The 19,106-nt window shown below is 42.1% G+C and overlaps 1 protein-coding gene across 1 annotated transcript in view; it reads right to left on the bottom strand.

Moving 5' to 3' along the window:
* Positions 1-5,784: 5,784 nt before the first annotated feature.
* Positions 5,785-19,106, bottom strand: part of LOC308297165 (F-actin-uncapping protein LRRC16A-like) — a gene marked incomplete at both ends in the record, with an annotated part of 139,024 nt that continues 125,702 nt past the window's right edge. The window contains 5 exons of the mRNA XM_080740581.1: positions 5,785-5,972; positions 8,850-8,981; positions 10,910-11,191; positions 11,659-11,695; positions 18,381-18,591. Of these exons, the coding sequence (XP_080596707.1) occupies positions 5,785-5,972; positions 8,850-8,981; positions 10,910-11,191; positions 11,659-11,695; positions 18,381-18,591 (850 nt within the window). The remainder of the gene's footprint in view (positions 5,973-8,849; positions 8,982-10,909; positions 11,192-11,658; positions 11,696-18,380; positions 18,592-19,106) is intronic.

Here is a 19,106-nt window from a genome sequence, read left to right as displayed (position 1 = left end):
TGACACACACATACACAGCATAGATCCACAGGTGCTTACAGAAAGGACAATGCTGGCAAACTGTGCCAAACTACCCTGTTCAGTTAGCTATGTATTTGACAGCATAAGCCCTCCCCATTTAGTGTGTGAGAGAGAGAGAGAGAGAGAGAGAGAGAGAGAGAGAGAGAGAGAGAGGATGTGTGAGTAAGAGAATAATAGAGCTGCTGTCAAATTGCAGAGTACCGTTGCCATCTAGTGTCCGTTATATTATATTGCAACTGTGTAAGCAATAAGCAAAACATTGCAAAGATGTGGAGGGACAAAAGAGATAATCCTTTTCAAGCCTGTAAAATTATTTTAATCGGTATAAATATTCACATGGAGAAAAGTCAAACATCAGTAGAATGATTTAGTTAAACATTAATAACAAAATTGGAACAAATACTGCACTGCATATAACGAATCTGACAAGATGAGCAGCGTTTAATGATTAAATTAAATGTTTTTTCCTTGTTTTCCAGGTCAATACCTGAAAAACTAGTCTGTGTTTTGACATATCTATTTTTTCTCATCATGAAAATGAAATCGACCGAAAACAATCGACCGCATGTAATGACAAATCAATAAACAGCAAAGAATTACTTTACAGTATGTATTATAAACACATGTACATATAAATGAAAAATAAACAATGGTTCAGAAACATCACCGGCCACCGTTTGGATTTCTTCTTTTCTATTCCAAATAAGTTACAAACCCCTATTTTAGTAGTAGTGTGCTTAGTACCAAAACAATATAGAAGCTGTGTTCACATAAGTGTGCGCGAATATATCACAAGTGTATAAATTACATGTGCATATATTACACATACCTATATACACACACACATACCTACATGTATGAAAGCACATATATATACATACAGTACAACTCACAGTCCTATCATGCAGGCAGACACACAAAAGACTCCCTAGACTAGAGTCTCGACTTTGCCGATATTGGTTTACTCTAAACTTGCACCATTCTGCAATACTCATGAGAGTCAACACAAAATTGTCAAATGAGAGAATAGCAGTCACATCAAGTGTAAGCAGAGGACTGAGAAGATATGGATTCAAATCATAAAGGTTTAACAGGAAATTGATTTTATGCAGTTTATAAAAATCTAAAAAGAAAAAAAAAAGAACACAGCCAGCTGCTCTGAAAATCCCATGGGGAAAAGCAGGGTGAGGTTCTAATCCAGATTTCGTTTTTTTTTAGAGAAAGCTATAATTTCCTTGCATCAGGAAAAGTCTAACATTATTTTTTTTCTGCAATAATGTACACAGCCAAACAAGTTTTTACTTACATATATTGCAAAGTATGTCAAGCGTTTTAATCTGAATTTGACATCTCCAAACAAAAACGCTTGTGTTTGACTTCTCGAGCCGAGACAAAGCATTCAAATCCTTGACATCATGGACAATTACTATATGTACAACATGAGTAAACCTTTTTTTATTGTATTTTTCCAAGCCATTATTATCACAGAAAGAAGCAAAGATCTGACAGTAAACTCACAGAAAGACAGAGATGGACAACACAGGAAAAGGTGCAGCAATTATAGGACCTTTGGCCCTGATGAGAAGTAAGACCCTTGTAGGATACAAGATGTACCATTTATTTTCACACAGCTCACCCATAAGTGACTGAACAGTACTGTGCTGCTCGTTGCACGTCCACCCTGAATGCTAGCTCTGGTCCATAGCGTTAGTGGAGTTCTCCCTAAAGCCTCTATCAGAGTCCAGGGTGAAGAGCTATTCACCGCACATTTTGGGTGTAAAGCTCTCCACCTAAAGTGAGAAAACAAGTGGAGGCCATCATAGTAAGTCACGGTGAAGTCCTATCACTGTGACTGACTGGTCTAGATCGACCAATCAGTGAACGGGGTGATGGGCGGATCTGTCTGAAAACAGAGAGATGTGACGGGGTTCGCGGTGGATAGCTCTTCACCGCGAGTAATGACGCAATGTTGGAGTTTTATGACTTAAAAAGACCACACCGCGATGGATAGCTTATCACCGCGGTGCCTACTATGATAGGGGCTTAACGCTCTACCTCCGCACCTCCTTGGCAAAACCGGAAAACCCGCTCGGTCTGGTCCGAAAATAACGAAAACTGTTTCGCCCCTCACCAAACCAAAGGTATCAGTGGACAGTTGAAAGCTTACTCTACTTAGTGGACGCAGTCTGGGCCCCCCACAACACGCTTAAAATAATTTGTAGGGCAAATTGAAAAATATTCCACTGGATGGAGATACTCTTCCTGGTTGAAGACTGTTTTTACGAAACAGAGCTTCCAACGTCGCAGAGCTGAATAACACCCATCGAGACTAATGCTCTGTTAATCTGGTGCATTTCGGTCCTCTGACCTGCTCGGCAGTAGTGAGTTGGCACTGTGATGGCGACGACAAACAGTAAAAAACTAGAAGAAATGGAATCTCCATCCGGTGGAATATTTTTCATTTAGCCCTATAAATGTATTTTCAGCGTGTGGTGGGGGCCCCAGACTGCGTCCACTAAGTAGAGTAAGCTTTCAACTGTCCACTGATACCTTTGGTTTGGTGAGGGGCGAAACTGTTTTTTGTTATTTTCGGACGAGACAAGAGGGTTTTCCGGTTTTACCAAGGAGGTGCAGTGGTAGAGGAACATAGCGTTAGGGAGAACTCCACTAACGCTATGGACCAGAGCTACCTGAATGATAGAAGAAGCAGTACAACTTGGCACAGTACAAAATGATATGTAGTCAAAAGTGGAAATACTGTCTGGAACAGTGGCCCAAATTATTATAATTATATTTTCAACCTGGCCGTCACTATTTTAGGCATGCCATTATTGGCGAAGATAAAAAACAAAGTCTAATCACAAGTTTGTAGATCTGTTATTTGCGCTATGTTTGAAAGAGGGCATAAGTGGTTAACCTAACACCAACGGTAGAATTTGTTCCCCCTCCAGCAATATATGTTTTATTGTGAAATCATATCTACTAATTTCACAAGGTGGACATTTTCTATTACATCACATCCCTTTCCAAGTAAAGAGTGAGATGGCCAGTTTATGAATATGGTCCATGGGCCAAAATCAAAGAAGATCACTATCACAATACTTTGTCTTTTGACTACATACACTGCAGAATGAGTTTCCCCATGTCTTTTTTTTTTAAAAGTCAATGGTTAAAGGTGATTTTTGCTCAAGAGATCTTTTTTTATTTTTTATTAACTCAGCCTGTGAAAAGGGCATCTACTGTACATCTCAAAGTGGAAGAAACATACGCCTGAGAACTGTATTAGTGAAAAGCATTCAGGTTTCTAAAGTGTTTCAATACTTAACAGAACTGGTCCGGCCTCAATTCACTTTCTTCACACCTTCACATTTATTTAAGTGTCACATTATGTTGGCCTTCTGATATCAAATGTTGTCCAACAATTTAAGAAAGTGAATTGAACTCAGCCCTATATTCATTACCAACCTTGCTTCGTTAAAATGCAGAGAAAGAAGGGTGTCGGAGGAGGGCTGGAGTTTCCTCAGTGTTTTGCTTTTTAAACAAGGAACCCAACGAAGAGGACACCATCAAATATCAATCATGAAACCAATGCTTGGAAGTCATGGCAGTAAACATGGAGTCAACTCCCATGTCACTCTAAAGCTCTTTGTGGATTTTCCTCTTCCAATTGGTTCCTTGCCTTCACTAGACCGTCAGTACATTAAAGAACGTTCCAAGAAGACAGCATGCTTTTAGCGTCCATATGACAAGCCAAGCAGAGCCATTCTGGATTTAAGTTGCTGAATGTTTTTTAGCTACCGAGAAACATACCTGCTGCGGAGGCCGGGTGCTTGGCCTAAAGCATTCTGAAGTCATATAAATTAAGATATAAAAAGCGTTTATTGTCATGACTTTAAATGCCAGAGCCACAATGGTGCATGTCAGCACCCCCATAATGCCCTTTAAAGATGTGCATTAATGATCAGGTGTATAAAACTAAGTTGAGAAGGTTGTTCCTTCCACAGTGAAGAGCGCTAAATAACAGTGTTTAAGCCTTTTATTGATTCATAAGTGTTAGTGTACCACAGTCCTCTCAAAGCAACACTTCATATGGTCACTCCAACTCTCACGCCTTACAGTAACGGACAGTCTTGAATCCAACACCAGGTGTGTGTGATATCGGTGTGCTGAAAATGTTCAGCTGAACCTTTACGTTCCTGTCAAAGGAACGTTTTGCATAACGGTTTCAACTAACCAATGGAAAACAAAGACAAAGGTGTTTTGGAACACGTACAGTATAATAGAAAGAAAACTCCTCCAGGTTTGGTAGCATAGTAGGGTTCAAATACAGTACAGTTATTGTGTGTTTGGTTCCTGGGAGAGATGCTACTGCAGGCTGCAACATAGCCCCTCTCGGGACCCCAAAATCACCTCTTTTTGTATTTTGACGTCGGTGATTATGGGGTCCCTTGCTCCTTAGTTCACTCTCTCTGATACGCAACGCTACCACTGTCTGGTCTCGGACGAATACAGCGTCGCTCAGATGTTGTTGAGATTCTTTAAAGATACCCAGAACTGCACTAGGAGAGCGCGGAAACGTGTGCGAAGCGCCGCAAATCGGCGATGCCGTTAAGTATCATTAATTTATCTGTGAAAATCTAGTAGCTTTTTTCCAAACTGTATCTCGCTTCCATGTCCCGCCTCCCCGCGGTGTGGTTGGCTACGTTCCTGCTTCTGATCTATCAGAGACAGGCTGACACTACCAGCTAGCCAAAAGACGCCGTGGGGAGGCGGGACATGTGACGTAATAAGGAAGCGAGAGACAGTTTGGAAAAAGCTACTAACTTTTCACAGATAAATTAATGATACTTAACGGCATCGCCGATTTGCGGCGCTTTGCACACGTTTCCGCGCTCTCCTAGTGCAGTTCTGGGTATCTTTAAAGAATCTCAACAACATCTGAGCGACGCTGTATTCGTCCGAGACCAGACAGTGGTAGCGTTGCGTATCAGAGAGACCCAACGGACAAGCAAGTGACTGTATTTACCGTCATCAAAATATAAAAAAAGGTAAATTCAGAAATGTGAGGGGCTAGCTGCAACACAGACAAACAGGGTTCACACAGGGTTCTGTTTTCTTCTTAGGCTACATTTCCAGAAAATGCTGCTGTTCTCGAAAATAAATTAAACTATTAAATTGAACTCGTGATTTTCATTTAACCTTTATGGGTCAAACACACTAGCATAACCATTCAAGCCCATAACTTTCATTCAAATCGCATTTTATGTATAACTTCAAAAAACAAATTATGCGTGGGGATTTTAAAGTGGGGAAAAAAGACAATCTGTTTTTCCCCTTAATCCCTGAAAAGCTGATGCTTTTACAATAGAAAGGTTTCCACCTGACATCAGAGACAAGCAAATAAGTAGTAAATCAAGAGAAGGATACTCTTGGTAAAAAGGGAAGCTCTTGTGAAATCTAGGCCAGTTAGATTTTTACTTGAGTGACATTGCGTGTTAACTTTAGTGGGATTCAAATTGATAGGCAGACTATGAACATCTACTAAAGCTTTTTCTTTATTTAATTAGAATCCATATGATATTACAGGAAACCTCAGTTGGTCTTCATATGACATGAACAACACTTCTTGCTTGAGGAGTTAAATACTCCTCAATACGGGCTCAAATTCAAATACATACATATCCGTCATTTTCCTCAGATTAAAACTTGAGGCATTGTTTTGTTGTTGTTGTTGTTGTCGCTCACCTTCAATTTAATATGACCTCATATTAAAATGAAGTCTTTATCAGCCTCTTCCCCGGAGTCCGACGATTTATTGTCGGCTCGCCTGTCCTTGTCTTTGTCCCGGCTGGGGGATCTGTCCTTTGTCTTGAACGGAGGATGGTGGTCGTCAGAGTTGGTCCGGTGAGGGCTGGGCCGCGGAGAACAATCTGACCCAGGAACCGTCCTCACTGCAGAGAGAGAGAGAGAGAGAGAGAGAGAGAGAGAGAGAGCGCGCAGTGGCGTCAGTTCAGAAAAAGCTAAGGTATGGCAACATGACTGGTGTCTTGCACGCGCGCCTTCCAGTCATGTTGCCATACCTTAGCAACAGGCATGATACATTTATTTTAATAATACATTTTTATTTTTTCCCCTAGTTTCTACGGTTTCTTGGGCTGGATATGGCAGCCTGGAATGGTTGTTCAAGAGCAGCTAAACTTGGCATGTTAGTAAACGTGCCACAATTAACAATAATGCATTGCACCTGTGCAGCTGACCTGCGGAACCTGGGAATATACCTTTTGTCAAGATGGGAGAATACAAGTGTGGAGACTATAATTATAATACCTTGTTAAAGTGACCATGTTGTGAAATCTTGCATTTGTAGAGAGAGAGAGAGAGAGAGAGAGAGAGAGAGAGAGAGAGAGAGAGAGAGAGAGAGAGAGAGAGAGAGAGAGAGAGAGAGAGAGAGAGACGATGGAGGTGAAGTGTGCTGGTTATGCTCAAAGTCTGCCATTTTGGGCATAGCAGTAGCAGTGGGCGTGGTTTACTGTTGCCACTAAAACGGTTGGCCATTCATGTTTCCCATAGAGATTTACAAAAGATATTCAATTATTTTAAGCCTAGAATCAAGTCATCCAGGATCCTGGTGAGTCATGACCATAAAACCTTTGATTCTGTGGAAAAATAAAATAAATCAAATAATAATGATAATAATAATAAATTAATAATATGATATGATATGATATGATATTTCTCACAGAAAATGGTTTCATGAAGAAGAAAAAACATTTAGGGGAGATGAGAGAAAGAAAGTGGGCAGAAAGGAGAAGGGATTGAAAAAAATCAAGAGAGTAATAGTCAAGGGGGGAGGCTGTCAAGAAACACAGTACTGATCCCACTTGGCGTGACCCCATTGGCGGTCTTAGCCATGTTTCACTCATTTAAATTGAAATGGCCTTTAAAGATGTGCATTAATTATCTCTCATTGAGCAAGCCCAAGCTGCAGGTGTATAAAACTAAGTTGAGAAGGTCGTTCCTTCCACAGTGAAGGGTGCTAGATAACAGTGACTAAGCCTTTATTGATTCATTAGTCCAAGACTCTAAGTGTACACACAGTCCTCTCAAAGCAACACTGCATATGGTCATTCCAACACTCACGCCCTACACAAATGGACAGACTTGAACCCAACAGGTGTGTTTGATTTCTGTGCGCTGATATTTTCAGCTGAACCTTTACTTTCCTGTCAAAGGAACGTTTTGAATAATGATTTTAATCACCATTATTTGGAGCATTAAGCGCTAGTGCAAATAATGACTGTGTTGCGTTGCGACCAAACGGGATGAAAAAAAATGAATGGTCCTCTTCCCTTGTCATGCCATCTAGAAAAAATAAACGTTGACATCCCTTCTGAGCTGACAGTTACTCTGGTGCAATGCTAGTGTGGAGACAATGTCCATAAAGTGCAGACATACCGTCATTTTATGTGCAATCTCACCACGTGTCATAAAGTAGCCTAATTATTTTCAAGTTGAGAAACGAGACATGATTGTGGAGAGAAACTGTCACTCCTACTGTGAAAGAGTGGAGCTGCCCCTCTGCTGTGTGTGCGTGTGCGTGTGTGTGTGTGTGTGTGTGTGTGTGTGTGTGTGTGTGGCAGAGCCGTTTCTGGGCCCATGGGGGCCCTAAGCGTGATTATGCTATGGGGCCTTCCTGCGGGCGCGAGCGTAGCGAGCGCCCGCGAAAAAATAATAGGCCTAATATTTTTTATCATTTTTTAATCCATTTTATAATGGAAATATATATATATATATATATATATAAATGAATAAATAAAAAACGACAACAACAGGCAACGTATTTTTGCTATGTTTGAAAAATAATAGGCCTAATATTTTTATAATTTTTTAATCCGTTTTATAATGGAAATATATATATATAAATACAAATATATATATAAATGAATACATAAAAAACGACAACAACAGGCAACGTATTTTTGCTATGTTTGATTTGTTCTTTTCTTATTTAAATAAAAAAATGAAAACTTCCCCATGAGGTGCTGGAACACCTGCAGCACCCCTAGTTCCCATGCACTGGCAGAGTCCTGCACAGTGGCCACTGTGCCAAATTCACTTTCAGCGGTGTGGATGCTCGGAAGCAAAGAAAGTCACCACAGTTTGATTTGATCATTCCTTAGTCAATTATGAAGGGATTTCAAAAATTAAAACGTCTCCATATTGCTTGGGAAGTCTAATCGCGGTTTGAAAACGATTAACCATGCAGCAGTTCTTTTCTGCTGAGGAGGGGGCGGTGGGGGGCCTTTTTGGTCGGCGGGGCCCTACGCAGCATGCGTAGTCTGCGTGTACGGTCCGCCGCCGCTGGTGTGTGGGGCTCAGGAGGCAGAGCAGGTCAGCCAATGTCGGCGGTTTGAATCCCAGCTCCTCCTGTCCACATGTCGAAGTGTCCTTGGGCAAGACATTGAACCCCACATTGCCTCCTATGAGTTGTTCGGTGCAAGCTTGCCACAATTTGTGTGTGAATGTGGTGGAAACTGGCGTCGAATATTCGCCGCTTCACTTCCCAATGTATGAGAGTATGCAACTTGCTTAGAAAAGCGCTATAAAATGCAATCCATTACTATTATTTGTTTGCGTGCGTGCATGCAGTGTGTGTGTGTGTGTGTGTGTGTGTGTGTGTGTGTGTGCGCGTGTGTGTGTGTGTGTGTGTGTGTGTGTGTGTGTGTGTGTGTGTGTGTGTGTGTGTGTCAGTGTGAAATAAAATAAAAGGTCAAGGATGTTCAATTATTAATATGCAGTAACATGCACATTTTGGGTTTGTGGCCTACCTTCCTGAGCTGCTGTAGTGGTTTTATGTTGACCTTCTTTATCTTTCTCTGACGCCGCCCTCTTCAGGTTGTGAGAGAGAACTGCAACCTTAGGAGAAACACTGCCACTGCTGGTGGAGTCTGAACTGTCATCTGCCAGGGAGAAAGACAGGCAAAGAACTAAGGCGTGGGTCTTCAACAGGGGGTCCGGGACCCCTAGGGGGTCCTCGGTTACTACAGGGGGTCCTCTAAACCTTTTTTATGTTAACCACTTCAACCCTAGTGTCCATATTCTGAGGACTTTATCCAAAAATAGCCTATCTACAAGCACACAACGCCTTTCAACGCAAGGCGTTGTGAGCTTGTAGATCGGCTATTTTCAGCAAAGAGGTTTGGTGCAGAGGGGAAAAAGAGCAGTACAGAGTGAAAGGTCAAGTTTATTATGTATTGACGGTTCAAGTGGTTAAATATCTGAAAACAAAAATTGAAAACAAAATTCACTGACAATTGTGCACAACAATGAAACAATATGGAATCTATGATAAGGTTGTGGGGGTCCCTGCTTCATCTCTCTCTCTCTCAACTAAGGGGTCCTTGGCCTGAAAACGTTGAACACCTCTGAACTAAGGATAAAACCATGACAATATCTACATATATGAATACATATGTATCATCAGTTCAAATGAATGGAACCAAAATTGGTATTTAAAGATTTTCGAGTCACCACAAGGCCTGAAAATAGAATTATTATTACACCAAGCCAGAAGGTTAATGACCAATATGTCCAATTATAATCACTAACACTTAACTAGAAAATAGACAATATATACAAGCTCTCAGCTTTTAGATTTGCCATTTTCAAATAAATCTTGGAAAATTTGAAACAAATTAATTTGTTATTCCACTTTAGCACGAGACCCAAAAGAGAATTCTGACGTTTGCCCCGGGACCCAAACTTGTCAAAACAGCAGCAGATCTACAAGCTCATAACGCGACGATTCACGCCGCGTTATGAGCTTGTAGATCTGCTATTTTCACTACTTCTTACACATTGTTTTCTGATTTACGGATGTATTCAAGAAAACTGAAAAATAAATAGGCATTCATTCACACGCGACCCATAAAAACTTGTCCCGAACCACTGTGTGGGAAACAGTGTTCCAGATCCTAAGGCCACGTTCACACGGCGACGTTGCAACGAGAATTGCGCAAAATGAAAAGTCAGATATGCCTTCCGTTCAGACGACAACTGCATTTTCGGGTGTTGAAAACGGAACGAAGTGAGACCGGATTTTTGGGTGGAAACGCTGACACCGGTCTCCCCTCGCGTCACCGTGTGAACAACAGAAACGCAAGAAACAACAACACATGTGATGCCATGGCTCGCATACAGACTACTGCAGCCACGTTACCATGGTGAATGGCAAACAGGGAAGTAGAATCGTCTATCGGCGCGTCCCCGCCACCTAGTGAAATGACATGGACACTACATAATTTCAAGCGCTGATGCGGCTTCATATGAACGCTGGATAAAAAGCAAAACGCAACGGCGATGTCCCGGGACCTCGCCGTTTTCTCTACAGAGCGTTGTCGTCTGAACGTGGCATAAGCTTCCACTGTGTACAGGGTTCCCACACATTTTTAACCCAATTTCCAGGACTATATAACAATAGGGTTAGGGTTCAGCTCAATAACAGGTCGCTTACTCCTATGCGCAATGCCCAAAGACAGGTAGTATATGCCAGTGGTTCTCAACCTTTTCAGGCCGTGACCCCCAAAATAATCATATTTAACTGGGGACCCGGCACCCTGACAAGCACTAAGAGTTGAGGAATTTTGTATAACACTGTTCTATTGTGAAAATAGCAGATCTACATGCTCACATGTGAGCATGTAGATCTGCTATTTTCACAATTTCTGCCTCTAATATTTGACAATTTGGCCCCACAATGCATAGCTATTTGTTCCAGGACCTTCCAGGACCCTTGATAAATTCCAAAACTTTTCCAGTAGTGGAAAAATATTTTTCTAATTTCAAAATATTTCCAGGAATTTCATGACCGTGGAAACCCTGTGTGTACCTATGCTCTTGCTACTGGTGGTCCTCGGCTTCTGTGGGATGCTGGGCCGTGCTGCCAGGGACGGCTTGCTCCCCTGGGGCAAGGGGGGCTTGGGGCTGACCGGACCCCCAGGAGCGGCGGAGGACGAGGACGTGGCCCGGAGACGAAGAGACGTCTCGGCCTTGGCCTCGGAGCGAGGAGGGGTCTTCTCAGGGGAAGCGGTGGTCATGGGGTCCGACTTGCACACGGAAACACTGGGTGATGACGACCGTCCCTCTGGAGGGGTACCCTGGGGCTTGGCTGCTGTGACACACAGTGAAGTAGTACACATTTATGTCTTTGAAATACTCAAGTAAAGTACAGTATCAAGTAAGTACTTTGTTACAGTCCACCACTGACTACTACAAGTGCAATCCATGTGCACAGTATTATATTGTAAACAAATGAACCTTTTTAAGGGCCTATTTGGTTACACCTAGACACTTTTATATTGTGTTACTGTTATGTATGTAACATAAATGAAAGGCTGATGTCATCATTACGTTCTTAAACCATGAAGATATAAACATGCATCTTAATAAAATAAAGAACCAAAAGCAATAACGATAATAATAATAATAAAAACAAACAGCTGAAGAGTTAATTATACTTCCAGCTTTAATTGTGATGTTGTACACGATGACTGGTTACTGCATGTAGTACAGTAGTAACTGAGGAATTAAAGCACAAATATTAGTTAAATAAAAATAAACAAATTATAGGTAGCTCACCAGTTCCATTGCTGTCAGTTCTGTCGGGGCTGGAAGACTGAAGGAGATAGAAAAACATTGGGTTGGTACAGGGCTTCTCACAGTGGGTGCTGTACAGGTCCTGGGGTGCCTCAGAATACTTGGAATTCATCGATGTCACCTCAGTTTAACAACTTAGACCCTATCTACCGGTATACTTGGTAAAAAAAAGGACTTGAGTTAAACTGTACTTGATACGTTCTTTTTCAGCCTACAGTAAGTACACCAGTCTCTTCAGCAAAAATAGCAGATCTACAAGCTCACAACGTGACACGCTGTGAGTTTGTAGATTGGCTATTTATGGTGATTGTTCCCCCCATAATAGGAATGCTGGGGTTTAAGTGGTTAAAAATCTTAATGGACACAAATATTCTCTCAAGTGTTCCATGTGACATACTAACTATATCATTGGGGGAAAGATTTACAATTTTACATATTTATTTACCGTTAATTTGAAAAAAAGCTGCTATAAAGTAACAATAATTCAGGGGTGTTGTGGATGAAAAAGTTATTTACACGAGTGACCTGAGGCTAAAAATGTTTGAGAACCACTGGGATAGAAACATCATTGCTGTTTCATGTTCATAACTTTGTACGATTCACACAGCAACAGATTTGTACCAGAAACAAACCCAGGACTACTATGATGCACAGACAGAGCCTATTGCAATTCAACACTTCAACAGGCAGGGGGCAGCCTTGTGTAATGTTAATGTCACAGGAGCCCATACACAGCCAATTCTTACAGGAGTCATCTGTTTCTAGAACACAAACACACCAGTGGTGTAAAGTAACTAAGTAACATTTATTCAAGTACTGTACTTGAGTAACATTTTGAGGCATATTTACATTACTGGTACTTTTACTTCTTCTCCACTACATGTCAGAGGCAAATATTGTACTTTTTACTCCACAACAATTATTTGAAAACTTTAGTTACTAGTTAGCCTACTTTTTTTATTATGATTACAAAACATACATTAACCACTTCAGCCCTATGTACATTTAGGCCATTTGAAAATAGCCGATCTACAAGCTCCAAAGTGTTGTGACTCGTGATGCAACGCATTGTGAGCTTTTCTAAATGTATACATTTGCACAATTTTCTAAATGTTATACATTTGAAAACCTGTGAAATGGGACATTCTGTATAATGAGTACTTTCTATTTTTGGTACTTTGAGTACGAGTTTAGTGCAAAAAAACAGTTGGCTGCGCACAAAAAGAGTTTATCAGCCTGGGGGAATCTTGCTCTTTCGAACGACCGTCATTTCGACTCAGTTAGCGACTCACCCCACGGAGGTTAGGTAGGGTAAGGGTTAGAGTTGGGTGTCGAAAAGATGACACATAGCAACAGCGAGACGCCAGTGGCGTCAGTTCAGAAAAAGCTAAGGTATGGCAACATGGCTGGTGTCTTGCACGCGCGCCTTCCAGTCATGTTGCCATACCTTAGCAACAGGCATGATACATTTATTTTAAGAAGTACATTTTACTTTTTCCCCTCTTTCTACAGTTTCATGGGCTGGATATGGCAGCCTATTGTTCAAGTGCAGCTAAACTTGGCATGTTAGTAAACGTGCCACAATTAACAATAATGCATTGCACCTGTGCAGCGGAACCTGGGAATATACCATTCTGTCAAGATGGGGAGAATAAAAATGTGAAGAATATAATTATAATACCTTGTTAAAGTGACCATGTTCTTAAATTTTGCATTTGTAGTTATTTTACTGTAATTTAACAACATAATAACCAGCACAGATAGACAAAGAGACATTCAAGGATTTATATTTAGAAGTAACTTTTATTTTCCCCCCTGGACCCAGGGTATGGCAGCTGCATACGATACCCCTTCCATACCCAATTGACGCCCCTGCGAGACGCTCCCATCAGCTTGCAACCATACTTTGGTGTGACCGTGCCCTAACAGAATATTTCTACATTGCAGTATTGATACTTTTAATTTAAAGAGGTGGTGCCATAGTTTTGTATTGTTTCTGTTTTGTATGTGTCTATGAAGTTACTACATTACTCTAATAGATCACGGGTGGGGTTACGGAAAAATGTGCACATTTGCATTCCCTGTGTATTATATATACTTCCTGAAAGCTGAAAGCCTCTGACACAGATATAAAGAGCTAGATGCCTCGTTCGCCTCTGCAGTTCATTGGAGCGACGTGCAACAGTTGTAGTCCGGACATCCTGGAAAAACTAAGGGAACGCTGTCAGTCAAAGTGACTACTGGCCAATCACAGCGCGACTTTTCCGGGACTTATCCAAGGACTACAATTCAATTCAACAGAGCCAGTTCCGATGTTGCGCGGCTCAGCCGTTCTTACAGGCTGCGTACGTAAAGACCCGCCACCACCTACCTCTGATTGGCCTAGCAACTTCCCTATGTGTGACGCACGTGGAAGCAATGCACACGTGATTCCCTTAGTCCGTCAATGCACATGCATCAGAGTCGAAGGAGGCGTCTACCTTTCTATGTCTATGGCCTCTGAGTCAAAAGTTAATGACATCATATAATCAACCCCTCCCCCTTTACCATACCCAACACTGTGGGTGTGGCTAACTTCAGCTGGGTCACCACCTACCTGACAACCAGGCATACTTAATGAACCGTGGGTGTGGCCACATAAAAACATAATTTTAACACTTTCTGTGCACTTTCTTGGAAATAATCTTCCTCCAAGTATAATCATAATATCTGATCATCATGTTTTAGAGGGGGAAAAAAAATCATGCCACCGCATCTTTAAGTAAAACATGCGAGTACTTTTTCCACCCCTGAAACACACACCTGGCAGTTAGCCCCATCAAACAGATGGGAGGCAGCTTTAGGCCAACAGATACAGGGCCAAAGAAAGCCCTTCACAAACCATGCAAACACCATAAACCTCTTAACATACTCCCTCTGCTTTTCACACACACAAACACACAGAGCATTAAAGGATCATAAAAATGTCCTGGCATGTTTGGGCTAACATTTACTACGACTCAGGGTTCACTTGACATCGCTGCCGGCAGGGATGAGCTGGGCCCCTGATTCAGCCCAGGAAAAGGAGTTGGATCGGCCCTCATTGCGCGAGGCCATTGGCCGTGCACCAGATTTTTCGCCTTCCCGGGCGCGCTGCGAGGCCCCAAATTAGCCCTATTCACAGCCCGCCCACTCAACAACTTCCTGGTGCTGAAGTCACGTTTTGAAGGGTAAAGTCTTAGCTCGGGTTTGAAGCGTGGAGGGTGGTCCCTGGGTGTCTGGATGTTCCGGGGACCCCTTGGGCAGTGTCCCCTGCCCCTGCCTCGTACCGCAGGTAAGTAGCCAAAGTGGGAACACCCTCCATCACGGAGCTATGGAGGGCGGCGCTCGGTGTTCAGTGCCCCGAAAAGGTGAGCTAGGTCGGGCATGAGGGTGTGGAGGGTCGGCCCATGTGCTCTGGAGGTCCCTAGGGACCCCCGTGATAAAACCCTGCTAAAAGCCCATAGAGTTAACACAGAAATCGCAGATTTTATGCAATTTCCGAATAGTAAAGTATAAAAATACGGCTAGCATGATCAAAACACAAGATAGTAAAAGGCACAAAGCATTATAATTTACTTTACCGTTCGAAATAATGATTTGTTGGCTTTAAGTCCAGCTATTTCTGTGTTATTTTACCCTTCAAAGCTGACGTCAGCACCAGGAAGTTGGTGAGAAATTTGCTGAGGGGGCGGGCCGTGAATAGGGCTAATACTAACCGATGAGCGGTTACTGTGATTTTAGGTCTCATCGTTTTTCTGGTATAAAGAGAGTCTAATGATGTTGTATGTAGACCATCTAGGAGTAGTCAAGGAAGCTAGGGAGTAGTGGGCCGGTATACAGATGATAGACAAGCCAGTGGGGCCAATGTGATGGCTCTGTGGGCTGCTGCTACTCAAAGATTGGCCTTTTCAGATCATGAGAGTGGCCAGTGGGCCAATTACATGAGTTATATTTACTTTGTGGGCCGGCCATTTTTTTTAATGGCCGGCCTGGACAGGCCGGGAATGGACCAGCCGTTCGGGAGTTGTCCCGCTTTTCCCAATGGCCAGCACGTCCCTTGTTGCCAGCCATCATAGCACAAATGATACTGTACTTTATTTGATCTTTGAAGAAGCCGTTGGATTCCATTAACATGGCAAGCTAAAAAGTCTATATGTTCTGAGTAAGGCTGGGCAATATATCAAAAAATGATCAATATCGAGGTATAAACATGCAAGGTATACATATCGACGAAGACGGCTTGAAATGAGGTATTGGTGTATGTGTCTAATTAATTAACAGACACACTATGCATTTCAATAAAACCTACCTAACCCTTCTGTTATGTGTACTGTGCAATGTGCATGCATGGACATGCTATTCATTACTGGGTTAGGCAGGCAGTGGACCTAAAGCAGAAAAACATTAAAAACTATATTTTAACTAAACAGTTTATATTTTTTATATTTTGACTAATATCGTGAGTAATATCGATATCGAGGTATTCGACAACGTTATCAAATATCAAAGGTTTTCCTAATATCGCCCAGCCTTAGTTCTGAGTGTCAGATCAATCTGGACGTAAATATGAAGTAAATAAAGTGACTAAATCCAGCGTATAATTCTGTAAGCAGAAACTGACATGAAATTCACCAAGCCGTGCGTATGCCCCATTGTGTGCAGATCACAAGTGTATGTTGATGAATTTGGACGCCTGCCAGTTGAGTGTAAAATCACAAGCATGCTGCTTCTGTAGCAGTAGTGCATTGCCTTTGGTCACTGTGTCCTGTGTCTATCTTTATACAGCTTCCATACTCAACTCAACTTTATTTATATAGCACATTTACATGACAAGTCAACCAAAGTGCTGTACAGGTTAAAACAAAAAGCAACAATGCAGTAGCAACACGACAATAGCATACAGTAGAAAATTACAATCAAACAAACATTTAGCACCAATGAGGGAAATCAAGTGTCACTAAAAGCCAGGGAGAAAAAATATGTTTTTAACAGGGATTTAAAAATAGCTATTGATTGGGCGGCTCTGATATGTATGGGCAAATTGTTCCAGAGCCTAGGGGCTGCCGCTGCAAAGGATCGCCCCTAGTTACTCTATTCGTAGGTAACTCTGACAACAGCAGCTGGTCGGGCGACCTTAAAGCTCTGGCTGGGGAGTAGTTAGAGATGAGATCGGCAAGTGAAGGGGGTGCCATCCCATTCCTAATTTTAAAAGCATACTTTAAAATCGTAAAATCGATTCGATAGCAGACAGGAAGCCAGTGGAGCGAGGCTAGGACTGGGGTAATATATATGGTTGTGCTTCTTTTTGCCGGTAAGGAGGATACTAGTTATGGTAGTAGCGCCCACTACCATAGATGATAGAAAACATGACTCAGCAGTCAGCACGTTGTAGTCCGCACTGGGAACACGCCCCATTCACACGCAGATTACACAGGAAATTAATCATCCTGCTTATCGTCGTTGTCGGGTGGAAACCTTGTATGTCCAAGACCGTTCGTTTTGCATTTATCATTTTAAAAATGAACTAAACTAGTGAAAATAGCAGATCTACGAGCACACAACGCCTCGCACCGCGAGACAATTTGGCCCATGTTTAATTTGCCATTTCAGAGGTATTAACAAAATCAATAACCAAAGACAATGCATAGCTATTTTTTCCAGGACCTTCCAGGACCCTTGATAAATGCCAAAACTTTTCCAGTACTGGAAAAATATTTTTCTAATTTCAAAATATTTCCAGGAATTTCATGACTGTGGAAACCCTGAACCAGGTAACACGTCCCTGGACGCGATAATGGGGCTGTGGCGTCGCACCACAGTAATTCCTATCACGTTCCTGGACGTAATGGCACCCGGGGTGTTAAGGTCAAGTGTTTTTCTCAGGGTCACTGACATAAAGACTAATAAAGAACGGTGGCGCAGTCGGTACTGCTGTCGACTCAAAGAGAGGTGGCAAGCTAAAGCTTTACTCTTTCTCTGCAGTAGATTATACTGTATGTATGTATGTATGTATGTATGTATGTATGTATGTATGTATGTATGTATGTATGTATGTATATATATATGTGTATATATAGTATCTCACATGAGTACACCCCTCTAATTTCTGAAAATATTTAATTATATCTCTTCATGGGACAACACTGAAGAGATAACAATTTGATACCAGTAAGACATATATCCTCCCTCCCTCAAAACTCCACTGTTTGAAATCAAAGTCAACATTGTTTTAGTTTTTTTTCTGTTGACAAGTTGACAACTAGCCTAAATATATACACATTGCACATGTTGTTTGCAACACACACACACACACACACACACACACACACACACACACACACACACACACACACACACACACACAGCTTGTAGATCGGCTATTTTCGGCAAAGAGCTTTGGCGTAGAGGGGAAAAAGAGCTGACTAAGTACAGAGTGAAAGGTCAAGTTTATTAAGTATTGACGGTTCAAGTGGCTAAATATCTGAAAACACAAATTGACGTGAATCCAAAATACACTGCCGATTGTGCTGTCAAACAATGAAACTATATGGGAATCTACGACAAGGTAGTGGGGGTCCCTACCTTGTCGTAGTCCCATCTCTCTCTCTCAACCAAGGGGTCCTTGGCCTGAAAACGCTGAAGACCCCTGACCTAGATAAAAAGAGAAACAAAAACCCTCTCACCTTATGTGCTCGCCTCTCCTGCTTGGCTTTCATCTCTGCCAGGAGGCCGCTGCCCATCACCTGCACCCCAGGGTAGCGCCGGCCGCCCTGAGGGCTGCCCTTCCCGTCCGAACCTTCCCACGGCTCGTCCATGGAGTCGGGGGTCCTCAGCTCCTCCGAGCGGTCCGAGCTGCTGCTGTAATCTGTGGGCTGGGAACGACTCTGGGACTCTCTGGAGTCTGACCTGAAGAAGATAAAGACAAGAGATTATTAGTTTGGAGAGAACAAGTTGTGGGATGTTATTAGTAGAGAAGATATACAGTGCATAATGAGGTCAATAAGCGTCTTGAACAGTAACATGAACTACAGCTGTTAGTTAGAGAATCCTTTCAGAGCACACCCAATCTGATCACTAGATAGGCTTAGAATTATTATTTAATGCTTTAACTATTGAAAAATAGCAGACACACAAGCTCACAGCGCGGCACCGAGTGCCGCGCTGCGAGCTTGTAGATCTGCTATTGTAGATCTGCTATTTTTGAAAAATCATGATTTCTTTTGCAAGTCTTTGAATATATCTTTTTAACTCATTGAGTGCCAGCCTATCACCACTAGAGGGCGCCCAGTGACCAGAGAATAATAGAGATATGCTGGTAATGCATGCCCAAGCCCTGGAGCCATGACTTGCCTGAACACTTTCCTTTGTGCATGTACAGGAAGAGGATGAAGTTAGCTTGAAGTTAGCTA

The sequence above is a fragment of the Nannobrachium achirus genome, assembly GCF_963921795.1.
Source record: "Nannobrachium achirus genome assembly, chromosome: 2".
In the NCBI taxonomy this organism is placed as follows: Eukaryota; Metazoa; Chordata; class Actinopteri; order Myctophiformes; family Myctophidae; genus Nannobrachium; species Nannobrachium achirus.
Note: the sequence above shows the minus strand (reverse complement) of the source record. Positions and strands in the feature narration are given on the sequence as shown.